The following is a 17,033-nucleotide window of genomic DNA, read 5'->3' on the forward strand; positions in this document are numbered from 1 at the left end:
GGGAGATAAAAGTTTGACCTTGAATGTGCAAGAACCCAGGACCAGAGCTGGAGAGACGACTTGGGGGTTAGAGGCAGTATGGCTCTATTTCCAGTCCCCACACTGTATCATGAAACCAACTCAACTCCAGACCTAAGGGTTCAATGCCCTCTCCTGCTCTTTATGGGCACCACCCATGTCTGTAGTACAGACACATGCATGTGGGCAGGAGACCCATACATATAAAAGAGTACAGGACCGGGGCTGGAGAAATGGCTCAGCGGTTAAGAGCACTGACTGCTCTTCCAGAGGACACGGGTTCAATTCCCAGCACCCACATGGCAGCTCACAACTGTCTGAAAATCCAGTTCCAGGGGATCTGACACCTTCACACCAATGTACATAAAATAAAAATAAATAAATCATAAAAAATTAAAAAAAGAGTACAGGACCATTATCTTCTATTAAAAAGAACTAGAGTGGGCTGGAGAGATGGCTCAGTGGTTAAGAACATGTACTGCTTTTCTAGAGGATCTGAGTTCAATTCCCAGCAGCCACATCAGGCAGCTAGGAACTGCCTGTAACTCAGCCCGGAGGGAACCTGACACTGTTGGCCTACACAAGCACCTGTACACACTTACACACATATACACAGATTTAAAAAATAAAATAAAAAAGAACTAGAGCTCCTTGGGAAAATGGCTATTGCCAGAAACTGGGAAAGAAACATCATGTACAAGAAAGTAACACTACCAAAGACAAAGTCATTTCAGAAGGATGGGGAGCTGATCCAAAGATGCTTCTGCTGTCTTAGACAGGACAAGAATAATGACTGCATTTGACTGAAACACAGGGAGTTATATAAAAATTTGGGATTTCATATATATCAGTCTCCCAGGCCACAGAGCAGGTTGATAATAGTTTACTACTCTGAAACTGATACAGCAAGAAAAGGAAAAAACATCAATCATCTAACCTGTCTTTCATAGATGTAAGACTCTCCTTTCTAGAATCCTTACAACTCTATTTTTAAGCACAAAAGGGTTGTCTGAACCGGAAAGTCAGCATTCTGTAACCCGTAAAGAAATATCAGACAATACACTGCTTTTGAAAACCAAAGGTAAGCAGCTAGGGATATCGCTCAGTAGCAGAGCACTTCCTAAGCATGAAAAGGCCTTGGGTTAGATCCCTAGCACTACAAATCTAAAAACTAAAAAACAGTTGAAAAGCTGGTAGGAGATTTTCTACATAGAATACAGTGGAGAATTCCGACACCTACTGACTGATCCTGGCATTACTAACAGTGAACAACCAAAACGCAGCACTGAACAGGCACCACCTAGGAAGTGCTCTTTCCAGGAAAACTACATCTGCTACACCTCTGGACTGTACACCAGCTGACAGCCAACGTGCGGTGCCATGGGAACAAGTTACATGACAAACGACCAATGTGGAAAGGAATGTGCTAAGACAGAACAGACAGCACAGATGAAGAGGGAAGGAAGGAGGGAGGGATGCAAATGTAATGTGTGAACTATCAACCAGCATTCTAACTGGTACTAACAAAATAAAAACCATTTTTGAGGCAATGAGGAAAATATTAATTTGGGCTATATATTAGAGAGTATAAAGAGCTCTGATTAATCTCAGTAGATATGATAATGACATTGTGTGTTTGTGCGAAGACTGGGCCATTAGAGATGTAGTCTGAAGTTCTGAGCAATCTGTCTCTTGAGACCTATTTACATGCAAAATAGGATTTGCTTCCATACACTATAGTGGGGGAAACAGGTACAGGAAACACAAGACAGCTGCTCAAGCAGCTGAAACAAGTCACAGGGCTTACTTCCCTCTCCACTTTTATTTCTGCACCTCGCCCTCTGAAGAGCTGCAGCCCTGCATGGAGAAGCCTTACCATCTACCCAACTATCCAGAAAGTTCACCATCTGCTCGGCCCCACAGAACCAAAGCACCCAAACCACATGCCCCACCAAACTCACTTGCAGGGAAGAAAGTAACTGCTGCTTCTTCTGCTTCCGGTGGCCTGTCTGGGGCTTTGGCTTCTTAGGAGGAAGGGATTTCACTTTGCCTTTGTCCCGCAACCTGAAATAAGACAGCCAGGTTAAATTCTTTCTCTGGTTAATGTCTTTAGTGTCTCTCTCTCTCTCTCTATCTCTCTCTCTCTCTCTCTCTCTCTCTCTCTCATTTATTGACTAAATTTAGTTTATTTTATGTACATTGATGTTTTGCCATGGGTGTCAGGTCCCCCAGAACTAGAGCTTCAGACAATTGTGAGCTGTCACATGGGAAACGGGAACTGAACCCAGGGTCTTCTGGAACAGCAGTCAGTGCTCTTAACCACTGGGCCATCTCTCCAGGCCCATCCTTGGGATCTCTTAAAGAGCTTGAAAGCCAAATTCCTTCTCTATAAAGCTGTTTATTTTGTTGTTGTTGTTGTTGTTGTTTGTTTTTTTCAAGACAGATTTCTCTGTGCAGCCCTGGCTGTCCTGGAACTAGCTCTATAGACCAGATGGCCTCGAACTCACCTGCTTCTGGGATTAAAGGCGTGTGCCACCACTGCCCAGTTTACATAGCTGTTTCTAAGCCTAGTAGTCACTCTTTTTTTTTTAAAACTTTTTTTTTTAACTTTTTTTTTATTGAGAAAAGGAGAAAAAAAAAACAAGTTTCCTCCTCCTCCCAGCCTCCCATTTCCCTCCCCCTCCTCCCACCCTTCTCCCCCTCCTCCCACCCTTCTCCCCCTTCCCCCACTCCTCTCCCCCTCCCTCTCCAGTCCAAAGAGCAGTCAGGGTTCCCTGCCCTGTGGTAAGTCCTAGGTCCTCCCCCCTCCGTCCATTTCTAGGAAGGTGAACATCCAAACTGGCTAGGCTCCCACAAAGCCAGCACATTACGTAGGTTCAAAACCCCGTGCCATTGTCCTTGGCTTCTCATCAGCCCTCATTGTTCGCCATGCTCAGAGAGTCCAGTTTTATCCCATGCTTTTTCAGTCACAGTCCAGCTGGCCTTACAAGAGCATATCCTAAGTCACAACAGTTATATATTCGTTTGTCTCTGTATTTATTTATTTTTGCTAAGACTTCAACAGAAATCACAAAACCCTTCAATTACCAAGATTTTCTTTTAAAGATACACAGCACTAATCCACTGCACAGCACTAATGTACACAACACTAATGTACACAGCACTAATCCACTGCACAGCACTAATGTACACAGCACTAAATGTACACAGCACTACTCCACTGCACAGCACTAATGTACACAGCACTAAATGTACACAGCACTAATGTACACAGCACTAATGTACACAGCACTAATGTACACAGCACTAATCCACTGTCCAGCACTAATGTACACAGCACTAGATGTACACAGCACTAATGTACACAGCACTAATCCACTGCACAGCACTAATGTACACAGCACTAATGTACACAGCACTAAATGTACACAGCACTAATGTACACAGCACTAATGTACACAGCACTAATGTACACAGCACTAGATGTACACAGCACTAATGTACACAGCACTAATGTACACAGCACTAATGTACACAGCACTAGATGTACACAGCACTAGATGTACACAGCACTAATGTACACAGCACTAATGTACACAGCACTAATCCACTGCACAGCACTAGATGTACACAGCACCAATGTACACAGCACTAATGTACACAGCACTAATCCACTGCACAGCACTAATGTACACAACACTAATCCACTGCACAGCACTAATGTACACAGCACTAATGTACACAGCACTAATCCACTATCCCAAACAGCGACAACAGGTGAACCTCAACTGACATGAAAAGGCTTTGAAAGACAAGAATGGCATGGAGTCTGCCCTGACAGTTCCTCCAAGGTTCCCTCCGCCATCTGATCCATGGTACATTTCTGCTGGTGTTGAGACCTTCCTGTTAACTTCCCATGGGGGACTAATGCAGCACCAACACCCCCTCTATCAAGTGCTACAAAGAAAGAGCTACCTCAAAACAAATGCATTTAGACGCACCCTCTCCTGTATGACTCCCCTTATCTTACCTAATTTTGGGGCCTCGGTGTGAAGGGAGCGCCAGGACCTTTCTTCTCTTCTTCCCATCAGGCAGCTCCACCTGCTCCACTTCAGCCTTGGTCTGGAACCCTGTCCACGATGTGGGGCGGCCATTCCCTTTCTGCTCTCCAGAAGCCTGACTTTGATCCTGTGTAGGGCTCACTGCTTTTTGTTGCTTGTCTTTTCCAAGTTCTTTTTGCCCCTTTTGGGGCTTACTGGTCACATTAAGCTTAGATTCCATTTTTTGCTGCAGAAAACAAGAAATTGTCACCTGGTTTCTGGATAAGGTTTACCTGCTGAAAATCTCAGTGGAGATTGAGCCTCCTTGTAAGTTTGATGAAAGAGGAGCGAGCGCTTCCCTCACACAGCTGGAGACTCCAGCAAAGTAAATACAAGCAGTTTACAGGCACTGCCTAGTAATAGATGGCTACTAGGCTGGAGACACATGTGTGCAAGCGCGTGCGCGCGCGCGCACACACACACACACACACACACACACACACACCAAAAAACAAAAACACCCAGAAACAGCGATCAGTAGCCCAAAATTCAAAAACCAGTAGGAAGGAACAACTATTAAAGGTGAAACTTGGGCCAGGCATGACAACACACATCTAGAATCCTAGTCACTGGGTAGGAAGAAAGGATCGGAATTATTTAAGACCCTTTTTCAAAAAACTCCTGCTCCCCTTCCCCCCAAGTGTCACAGACAAAAAAAGTGAATGCCAGCAGCAGAAACAAAGCAATTAAGAAATGCTTAACATAATACAGCTAGGAAATTCAAGACAGTGAAAGACATGAGTCAGAGATCTTAGAGCAGAACAAAACCTGACAAAATAATCAGCCCAAGTTCCACAACTAGATTTCCAGTACAGTGCAGTAAATCATGAGGTGGCTGAAGTTTCAAAAGACAACATTATCAGCCCAGAATTCTCTAACCAATGAAATTATCTTCCACAAAAGTAAGAAACTTTCTCAGACTTTAAAACACAAACACACAGTTACCAAGAAATCTGCTTCACAAGAAATGCTAAACAAATTCCTCCAGAGAAGGGAAACGGCGCAGATTGAAAACACGGGTCAGCATGAAGGGAAAAGCGCCAGGGAAGGGGTCAGTGAGGGAAGGCAGGCAAGGGGAGACCAGAGCTTCAGATGCAAGCAGAAGGATGCTGAAGGTTTACTAGCACTGACGCGGGGAAAAAGACTCAAGTAAAATTCATGTGAAAATACATATTTGTTATTTTGCCCTAATTTAAACAGAATGCCGATACAACATTTACTAAATGCAGACTATGCTCTAGTCTGTTCGTAAGAGGTTAGATACAGTTACAAACAATAAAATGTTTACTTTTAGGACTCCTAGCCTAGTGGAAAGAAAAGACAGGTGATGTAATGAAAATGTCCCCCACAGACTCATGTGTTTAAATGCTTGGTCCCTAGTTGGTGGTGCAGTTTGATGTTGTAGAATATTATTTTAACTAGGCAAAGATGTGTTGTATTTGTTCCACCTTGCCTGTCTAAGGCACCTGATTGGTCTAATAAAGAGCTGAACAGCCAATAGCTACACAGGAGAAAGGATAGGCAGGGCTGGCAGGCAGAGAGAATAAATAGGAGGAAGGAAAAGAGAGAAGGAGGGACACACCTGAAAGCAGTGAAAGTAAGATATACAGAAGAAGGAAGCTAATAAGCCCCAAGGCAAAAGGTAGATAAAGAAGAGACAGGTTAATCTAAAAGAGCTAGCCACAAATACGCCTAAGCTAAGCTGAGCATTCAAAACTACTAAGTCTGTGTGTGTGATTTGCGAGCTGGTTGGTAGCCTAAAAGGAAAAGCATGCTACAGTTTGGGGAGGGTCAAGAGGTAGCGCTTGAAGGAAGTGCATCAGTTTGAGAGTCCACAGCTCTGCCTGGTTCCATCTTGCTCTGAGCTCTCAGCTTCCTCCTCTGTGGCCATGCCTGTGCTGCTATGCCTCTCTGCCACGATGGGCTCTTACCCTTTGGAAGCCTGAGCCCAAATAAACTTCCTTTCCTAAGCTGCTTTTGTTCGCAACGTCTTATTACAGCAACAGAATACTGAAACAAGACACATACCTAAACAAAACAACATAAAAAACAAATAATCAAGATAATCAAGGAAGTTGATGAAAGCCTATGTAATGGGGAAGGTTCAGTTGCTATCAGTGGGCAAAGTAAGAAATATCCCTGAATCAAGAAAAAGGACCACTTTTATAATGGAAGTGCAGTATGAACATAAACAGAGGCAACAAAGAATTCAAGAAAATGTGGAGGCAGCTTCAGAAGCACCCCTGAAGCAATGCTAAAGGCAGTTAACCTGGGGTTAAAAAGTTACATTGCAAAAGAATAAGACCCCAGGTTCTCAATTAAAGCCACAGTTTTAGCCACTGCTGTCATTTATCTGTTTGTCATGCTCTTAGTATACATCAAACACTATGGATGCTCTCTGCACATGCAAATTGTAGTGATGAGCACTGTAAGAACTGAGGGAAGCTGGGGGAGAGAGTATTGACTACAAGCTGGGCAATGGTTTATCTGCTCTTTTCATCCTTAGAGGAAGAATGAAGACCTTGTGATTAAACCCACTGTACAAACTGAAGTCAGAGAAGAAGTAACTGGCCAGGGAACCTGTAGCTAAGAAAGAAGCAGAGACACAGCGCCTGTTCTTCCTCTCTCCACACGAATTAAAATGGTCTAAAACCACCAATGTCATGCTGAGACTAGAAGACTGAGTTCAAGGCAACTTGGAGGACAAAGAGGGACCCTATCTCAGATGATGACGATTCTGGAACAAAACCTGAGCCACTAGGTTTGACACGGCCCCTACACACCACACAGGAACTCATGATGGATCAAAACACTGGTTTCTGTTTCTTCTTTTTCTCTTCTCCTATGCAGCTCCCGGGAAAGGGAGAGCAAAGAGAAAACACCAGGGAGTCTTAGGAAACGGAGTAAAATCCTACTTGGCAGAAGCACAAATTAAAAAAGGGGAATTTAATTAAGCTCCTTTAAAAAAAGAAAAGAAAAAAATGCTGGACATGCTAGCATACACCTTTAATCCCAGTAGCCAAGGCAGAGGCATCTCTGTGAGTTCGGGTTAGTCAGAACTACACAGTGAGAATCTGTCATAATCAACCAAAGCCAAACAAACAAGGGCCAGCAAGATGACTCAGCATGTAAAGGCACTTGCCACCAAGTTCAATCCCCAGGACACACATGGCAGAAAGAGAGAACCAACTTTCCCAAGTTGTCTTCTGACCTCCAGAAGTAATGGCACAGACACACAGGCACACACAGGACAAAACCAAACCCAGTAGAGCATTTAGGTTCAGTATTAGGTTCAGTACCAGGCTGCGTTGGATCCTCAGCTCCTTTACTTTAAGCTTCCTTCGATCTTCTAACGAGAACTCCACTATTGGTCTCTGTGAGGGAGACAGAATGTCATTCATAAGACTTTGTAATCTGTCGAGTCCAATAAGCCTAGCTGTTCCTTCCATCCACTCCTCTTCATGAACAGAGGCTGTTTCTTGTGTCTTCTTTTTTTTTTTTTTTTTTTTTTTTGGTTTTTCGAGACAGGGTTTCTCTGTGGCTTTGAAGCCTGACCTGGAACTAGGTCTGTAGACCAGGCTGGTCTCGAATTCACAGAGATTCACCTTCCTCTGCCTCCTGAGTGCTGGGATTAAAGGCGTGCGCCAGCATCGCCCAGCTTCTTGTGTTTTCTTTAACAGCAGTTGGTTCTGCAGGCAGGCCATCCAGTCCACATACCTTATAAGCATCTTCTTGCCTAGGATTACCATCTGTCTTCCCCACCTTTTGGTACTTTTTCACCCAGTCCATTTGGTACTCTTTCCCATCATTAAATATCAGAAACACTAGATAGTTAAGCTCTCAGAAAATGGGGTCTCCCTGAAGGATGAGGCTCACCTTCTGAGACCCAAATATTTCTGGGTTGTTGTTGATGTGGCGGAGGGCTCTGAGGGCATGCTCATGCTTTTGGAACTCTGCAAAGGCATAGCCCAGGGACTGACCCTTCATTTTTCCATGAACTGGTTTAAGGTCCCGCATCACTCTACACTGTGAGTAGAAAAAGAAAAAAATAAAACAGTAGTTAAAAATAAGAAATAAAAATTTCCAGAGAAAAATTTCTTTGTTTTTAAAATACTGCATATGTGTGTGGCCATGTATACCCATGTGCACCTAAATGTAGTACCCATAGAGTCCAGAAGAATGTGATGCACTCCCTGGAACTGGACTTGGAAGCAGTTGTGAGCTGCCAGATATGACTGTTGGGAAGCAAAATCAGGTCCTCTGCAATACGTGTCATAACCACTAAGCCATCTCTCCAACACCCTGAGGAAAATTTGTACCAGCTAACTGTTCAGAACACATATAAATAAAAGATACATGATTCTCTAGAATGTCAGCAAGTTATTGCTGAGAATGGAGAACTGTCCAAAGATTCTAGCACTGAAGAAAGTCTCCATAAAGGAAATTAATAGAGCTGGGAGGAAAGAAGACCAGATGGTTTTAGATGAGAAAGATATATCCAACACGGGAAAGGCCGTCCCTGTACCCTCAATAAGCCTCAGAACACAGCAAGTGTCGGCTCTCTTGGGTTGGGGTCAGAACTCTTTCATACACATTTTTCTCTAAAGCACTAGACAGGATACAGTAAGCATCCTAGGGTCATGAGGAACATAGAAGAACATTGAGAAAATTCACCGTTTACACAGTATTTCTCACCAGAGCTGCCATTCTTTTGTAGTGGAGGAGTATGAAACACACATTCACACTGCGCCCTACTCTGTGTGTAGACACTACTCTTTCCACCGCAGAGGAGGAAGAGAAGAGTGAATTCCTTACTTCAAGATGCTCATTCACTTAAAATGTCACTCAAGACATTTTATAAAAAGAGACACGGTGCTTATACAAATAAAAGAATTAAGAACAAAATTCAAAATAATGCTGTTGTGAGGCATGGTTCCTGGGAGACATGAACAAATATCTACTCACCCAACATAGGGAACCAAAGAGAAACAGCAATGACCCACAGAAAGCTGCAGCACCAAAAGTCCCCCTTTCCCGGAAAAAAAGCTCACAAGCTGGACGCCTGTAGTACACTGTACTCCTGCACGCAGCTCAACAGGTTAGAGTATCTTTCCCAGGTAGCCTCTTCCAGGCAGCTCATCAGGTCTCCAAGTAGCCTGGCTGGTCTGAGCCTCTTCTATGCACATCAGCCTGCTTGAGATCATCTCTCAGTAGCTCTTACTTCTTATATATGTTTGAGGAGCGTGTATCTGGTCAATTTCAAGGACTTCTTGAGCCTTTGAACTGTTTACTTCCTATGCTTACCAACCAACCTTCTCTCTAAAATCGAGGTTTTATCTCGGAGGAAATGGCCACACAACCAATGCACACATGGTACAAAGTACAGACGTGCATTAAACTGCAATGGGCTCACATAGGCGCACAAGAAATACTGTAGGTACTCATTGCTAACAGTGCTGTCAGACATGTTCTGAACATCCTCTCATGTTATTTCTTCAATATCAAGGAATATATTTTAAAGAGGCTTCGGGTATTAGGCACACAGTTTAGTTATGAATCAGCAAAGTACACCTAAAATATTGGCAATGGCATTTTTAAATATAAAGATTAATAGACTACTCTATGCCATGTGCTACATCCAGGATTGGGGATAATGAGGTATTTATCCTCAAAGAGTTCAGTCTGTCTGGAGAAACAACCAAGTTTCAGGTCAGTATAAAGGGAAGGAGCTTCAAAAGAGACAGAGCTGAACCAAGTACTAGTGTGAACCCTGAGTTTTCTAATAAACTGAAGACATGCATAGTTCTCTGTGCTTACTGCGGAGTACTAAGAGTCTCAAACAGTTAAATGCTGTTTTAGGGGCCAGAGAGATGGCAGAATGGGTAAATGCTTGCTATGTAAGCATGAAAACCAATACAGACGTCTAGAACCCATGCATGTAAAAGCCAGACATGACGGTGCACCTCAGCGTTCCTATGGTGGGATAGAAAGACAGTAGGATGCTGTGGGAACAGCAAGCATGGGTGTGCAGTAAAGAGGAGAGCCCACCTCAGACAAGGTGGAGGGTGAGGTCCGATAGAGACGAGGCTGTCCTCTAACAGCTACATGGACAGGCATGCCCTGGCCCTGGCACGGGCTCTCGTGTTCTCTTCCCCCTCTTCTATTCTCTTCCATCTTCTCCTCTCCTTCCCCTTCCCCTCCTCCTCTCCCCTTCTCTCTCACATACGTGCATGCACGCATACACGCACAACATTCTTTTAGGAAACAAACCACATAAATTGTATTCTTTCCAACAAAACTCACATTACAGCACCTGTATACTGCTGAGGACACAGCAGGTACTGAATAAATGACTGCTAAATCATTCAGGACAGAGATTTCCTCACATTTTGCTGCAAGTCTGCCAGGCAGTTCCCAAAAGAAAAAATAAAAATAAGAAACCAGCATAACTCAACTTTGCATGCTGATGTATCCAAAAGAAAATCTGTTGGCAGGCTGGCACCATGGCCTGAAATGACAGCTCATGACTGCAGCTGCGCATGGCAAGGCGTCTCTCACCTCCTTGATGCGCACGCCCTTCTCGTCTCCAGTGGCACTCAGCAGCAGCTTCCTCAGCTGCTTGTCATCCACGGCCTTTGGCAGATTGTGCAGGCAAAGTCTGGTCTGGGAGACAAAGATATTCTGGTTCTTGAGTTTCTGATGTTTCAGTAGCTCAAACTGGGAGAGGAGAAAAAGACACACTCTTAACATACAATACACCCATGAGGCAAGCTCTAATTCTCTAAAAGAAAAGAATCATAACCCCACCCACAGCCACAGGTGCACTGGCTGCCTTAATGCCCAGAAAGGCAGGCTCAGGGAGGCAAGTCAGAGATGAACCAAATGTCATCCAACTAGCGAAATCAAATTATTTAACTCTCAACACTGACGTGAAACCAAATACAATTTAAAAACTGCATAGCTCAAAATGTGGTCCAGCACAAGTATTCTTTATTTTAAAAAGTTTATTTTATTTTTATTGGTTTTATAAGATAAGGTTTCTCTGTACAGGCTGTCCTGAAACTCACACTGTAGACCAAGCTGGCCTTGAGCACATCAGAGATGTGCTGGGGTTAAATGTGTGCAGCACCACCGCCCGGCTTAGCACGAGGATTCTTGTCAGTAATACTGAAGCTAGCATCTATGCTCAGTCCTTACCCACCCAACAACTAAGTCTAAGAACTTCCTTCCTAAAGAAAATAAACTTACTTTTTATAATGCACATAAATAACTTAGCAAAGTTAACCCTAAAATTCAGTACATCTTATTGCACTACTTCCCCAAACATGGTAACATTGAGAACACTACTATAAAGCCATGCTGGAAAGACATTATTTCTACCTATCAGTAACGTGTATTTGCTGCTCACCATCTCCTGAATCTTACGGTCCCAGAGCTGCTCTGTATCTTTACCATTCTAAGCTGGCTTCTGATCCTTTAATTTGTAATTTTATTATTAGGTGTGTGACTGTGTACACACTTGTGCATGAAGTGGGCTCAAAGGACAACTTCAGAGGGGTCAACTCGGGTCAGCAGGCTTGTTCAGTGGCACTTTACCCACTGAGCCAACTCAATGGCTCTAGGCTGCCTTAAAAGGTGAGCTGCATGAGCTGGCTATAGCGTAGCTGGTTAAGTGTCTGCACTGCACACACAGCTTCTGAAGTTCAATCCTCAGCACATGTAAACTGGGAATGATGGAGCCTGCCTAAAAGCCCAGTACTCAGGAGGTAAAGAAGCAGGAGGATCAGGAATTCAGAAGTACTTGATACCCAATAAGGTCAGTCCAAGCTATGGGAGACCATCTCAGAACAAAAGCAAGCTCCTATATGTACAAAAGGAATGACTGCTGAGGGCATTACTAAGCAGCCAAGGAGTCGACAGCAGAAAACCTATACCATCAAGTTGTTCTACAGTAACTGTATAATTTGGGGATACTAAGCCCTCCCAAATGACATTGTGGCTACTCTTTCCAAAACCCCCATGTCCTCCCTTTCCTAGTAAGCCCAGCCCACAGAGCTTCCTTTCTACATTTATGCTAACAATTACATACAGCCCCTCCTTCTCCACATCCTGCATTGTCCGGCAGCATGTCACTCACCATATGTGAATACTAGAGAAATGAAGAAAAAGACTAAGTTTTTGCAATGGAGCAGAATGCTCATACAAAATTAGGAGTGATGTCCAGTTACTTTTTCACCTGTGTGCTTCTAACAAGGTAAAATACGGTCTTTCACACAGCTCTTCACGAGCAAAAGCAGCAGCAATCATTGTTTCTGATTCATTTACAGAACCATGGGGAGAAGCTTAAGACTGGTGCCTAATCTACCCACCCGCTCTCGTTTGGCCATATCCGCAGCACTCACACCCTCGGCAGCCTTCGTCCCAGCGCGGATCACTGCAGAAAGAAGGAAAAAGGCCAAGATGTCACCAAGGGAATGTTCACTGAGAAACACGAAGAATGTGACTTGAATGATGCAAACTCTCTGATCAGGGCCCTGAGGACTGTGCTGGCCAGTTAGTTAGGTCCAAAAATAGCTGCAGGGCTAAGTTCTAGACTCAGACTTGCTCTAAAGACAACCTCTGAACATTTTGTGATTTTGTTTCTTTCTGCCTGAAAAACAGCATCATATTCATGCCACAAACTGAACGGTATGGAAGAAGTTCTGAGAGTGGCTCTAATCCAGGTATCGGGAACACAGATGTCCCAACAACATGCCCGGAAACAGCTGCTCCTCATGTACTTCAGGCCAATCCCTCAACCATCAGAGGGCCACCATAGAGAAGAGCTACGGACTCAAGGCCTTCACACCAGAGGCCGACGGCCTAACATCAACAGTTGCTACTATGCATCTACATGGGGTAGGCTGATAAACACCGGGAACGCTACAACTGTTTGTAACTTAAAGCAAATTTTAATTATTTTCATTAAGAGAAAGGTAGGAAGTAAACATTTAAAATCTATCAATAATCCAAAAAAGTAATTTCAGTTTTATTTCTCAACATCTTTTAAAGAAAAAAACTCATAAGAAATGAAGACAAAAAGGAGGTAATTTCAGTTTTTCCCCTTTGTGCTTCTAATGCTATAATGGAAATACATAAGGCAACCAGACAGAAGAGAGAACGGGACTGATCAGTCTGCAAAACGAATAAAGGGTCCTAAGGAAGCCACACCTACTGAAGTGGAATAGCCATGGAACACTGCAAAGGAGGAATTTCACTTTTTATTGGAAACACATCTCAAAATTGAATTGCTAGCTCACTCATGCACCAAGGACAGCTACTTAGATGCCTGGTTCCTATCTCTTCCACTACTCACAGCCTTCTCGGGCCAGATAGAGGTTCCGGGTTCCAGTTGGCTTCTTCACCTTCTTTGTCTGGAGCTTTGCTGCCTCATCACGGGTCACAGCCAAGTCAATCTTAAGCAGTCGGCCATCCAGTTTAAGCCCACCACCCTGAAACATATTGTAACCTTCTCTTCAAATCTTAGCAAGCAGAAAGCACAAAACAGGAGCATCAAGGAAAGAGAATCAGCACACTGTAATCGTGCAGTGAAAGCCAGGCCACAGGACGCAGCTGCCTGGAGGCTACATGTGGACCTCACACTAGTTTGTACAAAATGTACCGTGTGTGTGTACTTAAGACAATCAGCTGTAAGGAATGTAATTTAGAGCAGTTCTAAAGCAGGCCTAGGCTGAGGAAGATGTTCTATAAACAGATGTTTAGTATTCTAAAGCTAGTAAAACAAGAGTATTTAAGAGACAATAATAATACAGGAAAAAAATCTCAAAAACTACATACTTCATTTAAAAAGCATAGGAAAATTCTCAGTACCTACACTTTGTCTATCAAATGTGCATTAGTGTCCCAGATGGCATTAATACCTTCCTTCAGTCTTTCATGTCAATAGCGTAGACTAGAGGTTGATACACAAACAGCAATGAATACTACAGATACCAAACCTGTTTCCTCACTTAAGAAATATGGGTAATTTCAATGGATAAAGAATTAGGCAGCACATACAAAGCTCAGTGCTAAATACACACTAAGTGCTCAAGTCTTCATTTTATTAATAATAATAAAACTTGGTGCAAGGGTGAGCTCTTCTAGGCATAGGGAAGAACATACTCTCCTTACCTCGGCCTCTGGAGAGGCAGCTGCAAGGCATTTCTGAGCTGCTTCCTGAGACATGAATTGTGCGAATGCACAGCCTGCACCAAGACAAGATTCAGTCAGACATTCCTGGCTTCCACAGCGAGCAAGGACAACACTGAAAGTATCCACAGCCTGGCACATGGAAGGGCTAAGCAGTGTCTACGGGGCAGGAACTATGTCAAGTGGAACAGGATCACAGCCACACACCATAGCATACACACCTTATTCTTAGCGTTTGGTCTCATCAACTACCTCCTTAATAATAGCCACATGAAATGACAGAGGACTCTAGCTGACCACTTGATTCAACATCACAGAGTCCCTAGTAGTAGTGTAAGAGATGAGGCAGATCTATTTAACCTTGAAATTACATCTCATGGTCTTAGAGTCACCTAGGAGGCATCAAATAACACCAGATATGCCTGTTGGGGTTAAAAAAAAAAAGCTTCTATTATATGAATATCACAGGAAAACAGCCATGAGCTCAATCGTTGGCTTCTGTTCTAGAATCTTTATAAAGCATGCCTTTCACTGGTTAGATGCAGGGCCAGTTATCTAAATGAAATTCTACTGTGGATTAAAAGAAACTCTGCACAAGTTCACCTCACAGTAAATTTCAAAACAAATGTTTCATAATACATTGCTAATATACTTCAAAAAAGAATTCTCTCAAATGACAACACTACATGTCTCCCAGAGCTAGGGCATTATCTTCTGCCCTGTGCTGGAATGATTCTAGGCAGATTAATCTAAAACACATACACAATAGGTTAACCCAAGGGCCACCATCTAGAGAGATAAGTGTTCTACTTCTGGGCTCCCAACACCTCCCACTCTCTATCCACATCCTTAGGCACTGATGAGGTAGCATCTTCTCCAAAATGAGAACTTCAGGAATCTAGACTACTCTCTACAGCACAGCGCACTAACAATATAGTCAAAAGAAACAAACACAGTTCAAGCTCAGAACCCATGGGCTATGCATTAGTGAAGTCAGCCGTGCACAGAACAACAACAGTTGGGAGGAAACTCTATACGGAACACGTATGGACTTAGCATTCTCTACAAACAACCTAACAAAAACTTATTTTCTTGGGGGTATGTGTATATTGACACATTGTCTAACAGCATCTCTTGACATCAAGGAGAACGAGTGGAGTCAGCATGCCTGAGGTCGTCTAAGACTCTGCACCTACCCCCCTCTCCTACTGTGCACTCAGCCTCTGTGAGCTTAACCACCCTGAAGAAAACAGGCAACAAACTTTCCTATGCCTTGGATTTCCTACACACACAGGTTTTACAACCTAAGCTAGATGCACAGCTTTAATCCTAAATTACGTTTTCTTCCATAGCCTCGCCCAGAACAGTGTCTGTATGCACCGTACTAACCCTTGCTGGAAACAGCCAACAGGCTGGAAGCAACCGGCAACAACAACTAGGTCACAAAGCAAGAGACCGTGTAGATGTAGGCCGATAACATCTGCTGCAGCTGTCGCTACACTGGGTCAGCTGGAAGGAATAGAGCTACTTTTTCCCTGTCAAGAATTTCAGTAAGAATCCCCCACTGCTTCCCCAGGCCATGTTTTCTGTGCTGTTCAAAAAGTACAAGGCGAAGTTCTTTATTAGGAATAGCCGGCAGACACAGGAGAGGTGGAGAATTTATACTGGGCTTATTCTTGGCCAAACTAATCCAAAAGGAAGTTGCTTTATCTTCATTCCTTAATGCATGTATGTGATCTAGAGAGTAAAGCATATGGGAAGAGCCAGGCTGTGATGACACATGACTTTAATCCTAACATTTGGGAAGCAGAGACAGGCAAGCTCTGTGAGTTCAAGTCCAGCCTGGTCTATAAATCAAGTTCCAGGACAGTCATGCCTGTTACAGAGAAAGTGTCTTGAAAAACAAAAACCAAACAAAAAGTATAAGAAAAAAAGTACATAGGCTATGTGCAAACACTTGCCACTTTATATCAAGAACTTGAAAACTCACAAATGTTGGTATTTGCCATGGTCCTGGAATGGGTAATGGAGGACAAGTGTGATGAAAGTAATACAAGGTGGAATAAAATAAACAATAAATAAAAATTTAAAAAAAGAAAGAAAGTAATACATGATAGAGGATATAAAGATTTCTAATTTGTAAATTAGCCTAGTCATCCTATATCAAGAAAATCAGGTTAGGTGTGGTGGCGTACACTTTCGTACACTTTTTTTTTTTTTTTGATTTTGGAGCCTGCCCTGGAACTAGCTCTTATAGACCAGGCTGGTCTCGAACTCACAGAGATCCGCCTGCCTCTGCCTCCCAAGTGCTGGGATTAAAGGCGTGTGCCACCACCGCCCGGCCAAATCCTGCTTTCTTTATGCCAGGTATTCTGGACACAATAATGGAAAGTTAAGGAATACGTAGCTTGAGCAGAGTGAATGCAGTCTATGAAGTCAGAGACTGTAAGTGGGTTGATGCTATGGATGTGTCTACATTCACATTCTAATACACGGCAGCGTGCTAGAATGAATATTTAACCCTTCAGAGTAGAAAATAAATAGCATTGGGGAAACTATCTCATGCACCACTCCTGCTACATACTTTTCCTTCTGACTGTTGCCATGCAACAAAGTTTCTGTCGATGTTATCTCTAACAAAAGCATCAAAGAAAAGAAATTCCCATTAATTTTGAGCAGTGTAGAATATTAATACCCAGGAGATGCTATCACATTTGAAATGCA

General features: G+C 43.2%; 1 protein-coding gene across 1 annotated transcript in view; it reads right to left on the reverse strand.

Annotated features, from left to right (window-relative positions):
• The window catches only part of Rbm28 (RNA binding motif protein 28), a 36,417-nt gene that overhangs the window by 905 nt on the left and 18,479 nt on the right, over window positions 1-17,033 (reverse strand). The window contains exons 11-18 of the mRNA XM_041675539.1: window positions 14,292-14,365; window positions 13,474-13,609; window positions 12,488-12,552; window positions 10,677-10,835; window positions 7,995-8,144; window positions 7,418-7,492; window positions 4,049-4,305; window positions 1,980-2,082 (exon numbers count right to left, since the gene is read on the reverse strand). Coding sequence (XP_041531473.1) covers window positions 1,980-2,082; window positions 4,049-4,305; window positions 7,418-7,492; window positions 7,995-8,144; window positions 10,677-10,835; window positions 12,488-12,552; window positions 13,474-13,609; window positions 14,292-14,365 — 1,019 coding nt within the window. The remainder of the gene's footprint in view (window positions 1-1,979; window positions 2,083-4,048; window positions 4,306-7,417; window positions 7,493-7,994; window positions 8,145-10,676; window positions 10,836-12,487; window positions 12,553-13,473; window positions 13,610-14,291; window positions 14,366-17,033) is intronic.

This window comes from Microtus oregoni, unplaced genomic scaffold, assembly GCF_018167655.1.
Source record: "Microtus oregoni isolate MIOR12 unplaced genomic scaffold, Mior012 000026F_ref0000081, whole genome shotgun sequence".
Lineage (NCBI taxonomy): Eukaryota > Metazoa > Chordata > Mammalia > Rodentia > Cricetidae > Microtus > Microtus oregoni.